The sequence below is a fragment of the Monoraphidium neglectum genome (genome assembly GCF_000611645.1).
Source record: "Monoraphidium neglectum strain SAG 48.87 unplaced genomic scaffold scaffold05541, whole genome shotgun sequence".
NCBI lineage: Eukaryota > Viridiplantae > Chlorophyta > Chlorophyceae > Sphaeropleales > Selenastraceae > Monoraphidium > Monoraphidium neglectum.
The window spans coordinates 1-2,532 of record NW_014008089.1 but is presented as its reverse complement, the minus strand read 5'-3'; the positions used below and the strand labels follow the sequence as shown (position 1 = coordinate 2,532).

The following is a 2,532-nucleotide window of genomic DNA, read 5'->3' as shown; positions in this document are numbered from 1 at the left end:
CGAGCCGGCGGGCGCGGCCGCGGCCGCGGACGGTGGCGACGCCGACCCTGCTGACGAGGCGCCGCCGGGCTCGCCACCGGCGTCGCCCGCGTCGTCCGCCGCGGCGGAGGCGACGGCGGACGCGTTCGCCGCGCCCGGTGACGCCGTGCCGCAGCTGGGGGCGCCCGCCGACGGCGCCGCGGCTCCCGGCGAAGCGACGGTGGCAGCGCAGGCCCTGCTTGCTGCGCCGCCCGTGCCCGCCGACGGCGCGCCGGCCGCGGCCACCGCGCCGCCGGTGACGCCGCTGCTGAGCCTGACCCAGGTCCAGGCGCTGCTGACTCACCTGTGCGCCAACCTGTCGCGCGCGATGGTGCAGACAATCAGCAACTCGCTGTGGGCTGTTGTGGTGCTGCAGCATGAGCACAGCTGGTGCATGTGCGGCAGCCTGATGCAGGTGCAGCTGCTGCTGCACACGTTTTGCCAGCAGCCGCGCGAGGCGCTGCCCGGCCACATCCAGCCGGTCATCCGCTGCATGAGCCAGCTGGCGACGGCCTGCGCCGTGCACAACGGCGACGCCTGGCTGATGTGGCAGCCGCCGGTGCTGCAGCGGCTGCTGGGGCACCTCTTCTCCCAGCGCTCCCACATGGAGCAGCACCACGTGTCGAGCGTCCTGCGTGACGTTGCGCAGGTCGCCTGCCTGCTTATGCTGTTGCAGCGGCGCAAGCTCGAGGCTTCCGCGAAGGCAGAGGGGCGGCCGCCGCTGGGGCCGCGCGCGGCTGATGACATGCTCTCAGCGCTTGCGGCGGGCGCGGGGCCGCCAGACACGGCGAGCACGATGCTCGCGCTGGGCATGCTGCGGCCGCAGCTCAGCGACATGGGGCTGCTGCCCAGCGTGCAGCACCTGTGTGGCATGCTCTCTCTTATGGCCAGCCACAACCAGGTGCGGGTGCGACCCGCGATCGGGCCTTTTTCGGGGCACTGCTCGCACCCCTGTTTGTGCACAACCCATGCCGCTTTGCTGCAGCCAAATGCCACCGAACGAAGGAGACCCGTTCTTTACACCCGTCGCAACAGCCCAACAAACCAACGCCGCGATTCCAACCCTGGCGCTCGGCCGACCGACCGACTCCATGCAGGCTGAGCTGGACGGCCGCCTGACCGCCGCGGCCGCCGCCGTCGGCGCCGTGCCTGCAGGCGCAGACGTCAACAGGGCTCTGAGCGAGGATCCGCTTGCCGCGGGCCCCACCGCGTTCGCCCTGCTGACCGCGCCGCCGCCCCCGCCGCCCGTGGCCCCGGCGGCGGCGCCTGCGCCCGCGGCAGACGCGCATGCGCAGGCGCAGCAGGCGGGGGAGGGGCTGGGCGTGTTCTCTCAAGCCGCTGACCAGGCGGCCCGCGCTCTCGCTGGCGGCGTGGGGCCGGGCATCGGGCCGGGCGCCGCGGCGGGCGCCGGGGCGCTTCCGTCGGCCCCGACCGCCGCGGCCGGCAGCATCGGCAGCAGCAGCGGCAGCAGCGGCAGCCTGCCGGCGAACGTCGAGGCTGCGGCGGCGGCGCTGCGGCAGCAGCTCGCGCTCCAGTCGCAGCAGCAAGGCGCCGACAGCGGCACGGCGGCCGGCGGCCTGGGCGGCAGTCTACTGGTTGGGGGCGCCCTCTCGGCGCTCGGGCACCGCGCGGCGGCCTCCCCCGCGGCCGCCGCGCCGGCGCTGGCGCCCGCGATCCCGGCCCCCCTCACCCCGCAGCTGCAGCTGCTGCCGCACGCGGGCCTCCGCGCGGCGGGCCAGCCGGGCGCGCCGCCGCAGCCGCACCTGGCTGCGGCGATGATGGCGGGCGGCGGCATCCCTGGGCGCTACGGCGGCGGCGGCGCCGGCGGCTCGTTCGGCCCGCCGCCCGGGAGCAGCACGGACGTCGGCATGTCCGCCGACTGGGTGCACCAGGAGGCAGCTGCCAAGCAGCTGACGCACCACATCGTCAGCGCGGAGAGCGTGTGGGCGCTCGTCGATATCTACAATGCAAACAAGACTCTCATGGATTCGATCCACCTGACGGCCTGCATCACGAGGCTCTCCAAGGTCCTCGGCTCGCGCCCCGCCGCCAACAGCCCCGCCCAGGCGATGGCTGAGCAGCTCCTCCCCCAGATCGGCCAGCAGCTGACGCCGATGCTGCCGTCGTGCAACGCGCGGGGGCTCGCGAACGTGCTGTGGGGCTACGGGCGGCTGCGCATGCGGCCGGAGGACACGTCGCTGGTCGTGCTGCTGCAGCAATTCATAAAGCACCTTGCGGAAGCGACGAGCCGCGACTGCGCAGTTGTGCTGTGGTCGCTCGCGCGGCTGTCGGAGAGCCAGGCGGGCGCGGGCGTCGCGCCGGAGCTGCTGCAGCGGGTCGGCAGCCTGCTGCTGCAGCACCTGTGCAGCTTCTCGAACGCGCGGCCCGCGGCGGGCTCGCCGGCGCGCGACGGCGACGGCGGGAGCGCGCAGGGGCTCACCGCGCGGCTGGCCGCGGCGGGGGTGTCTGGGGGCTCCTCAGACTCTGTGACTGTCAGCCTGGACGCGCCGGCGG

General features: G+C 74.8%; 1 protein-coding gene across 1 annotated transcript in view; it reads left to right on the top strand.

Moving 5' to 3' along the window:
- Positions 1–2,508, top strand: part of MNEG_15664 (hypothetical protein) — a gene marked incomplete at both ends in the record, with an annotated part of 3,217 nt that extends 709 nt beyond the window's left edge. The window contains 3 exons of the mRNA XM_014035865.1: positions 5–919; positions 1,116–2,354; positions 2,500–2,508. Coding sequence (XP_013891319.1) covers positions 5–919; positions 1,116–2,354; positions 2,500–2,508 — 2,163 coding nt within the window. The remainder of the gene's footprint in view (positions 1–4; positions 920–1,115; positions 2,355–2,499) is intronic.
- Between the last annotated feature and the right edge of the window lie 24 nt (positions 2,509–2,532).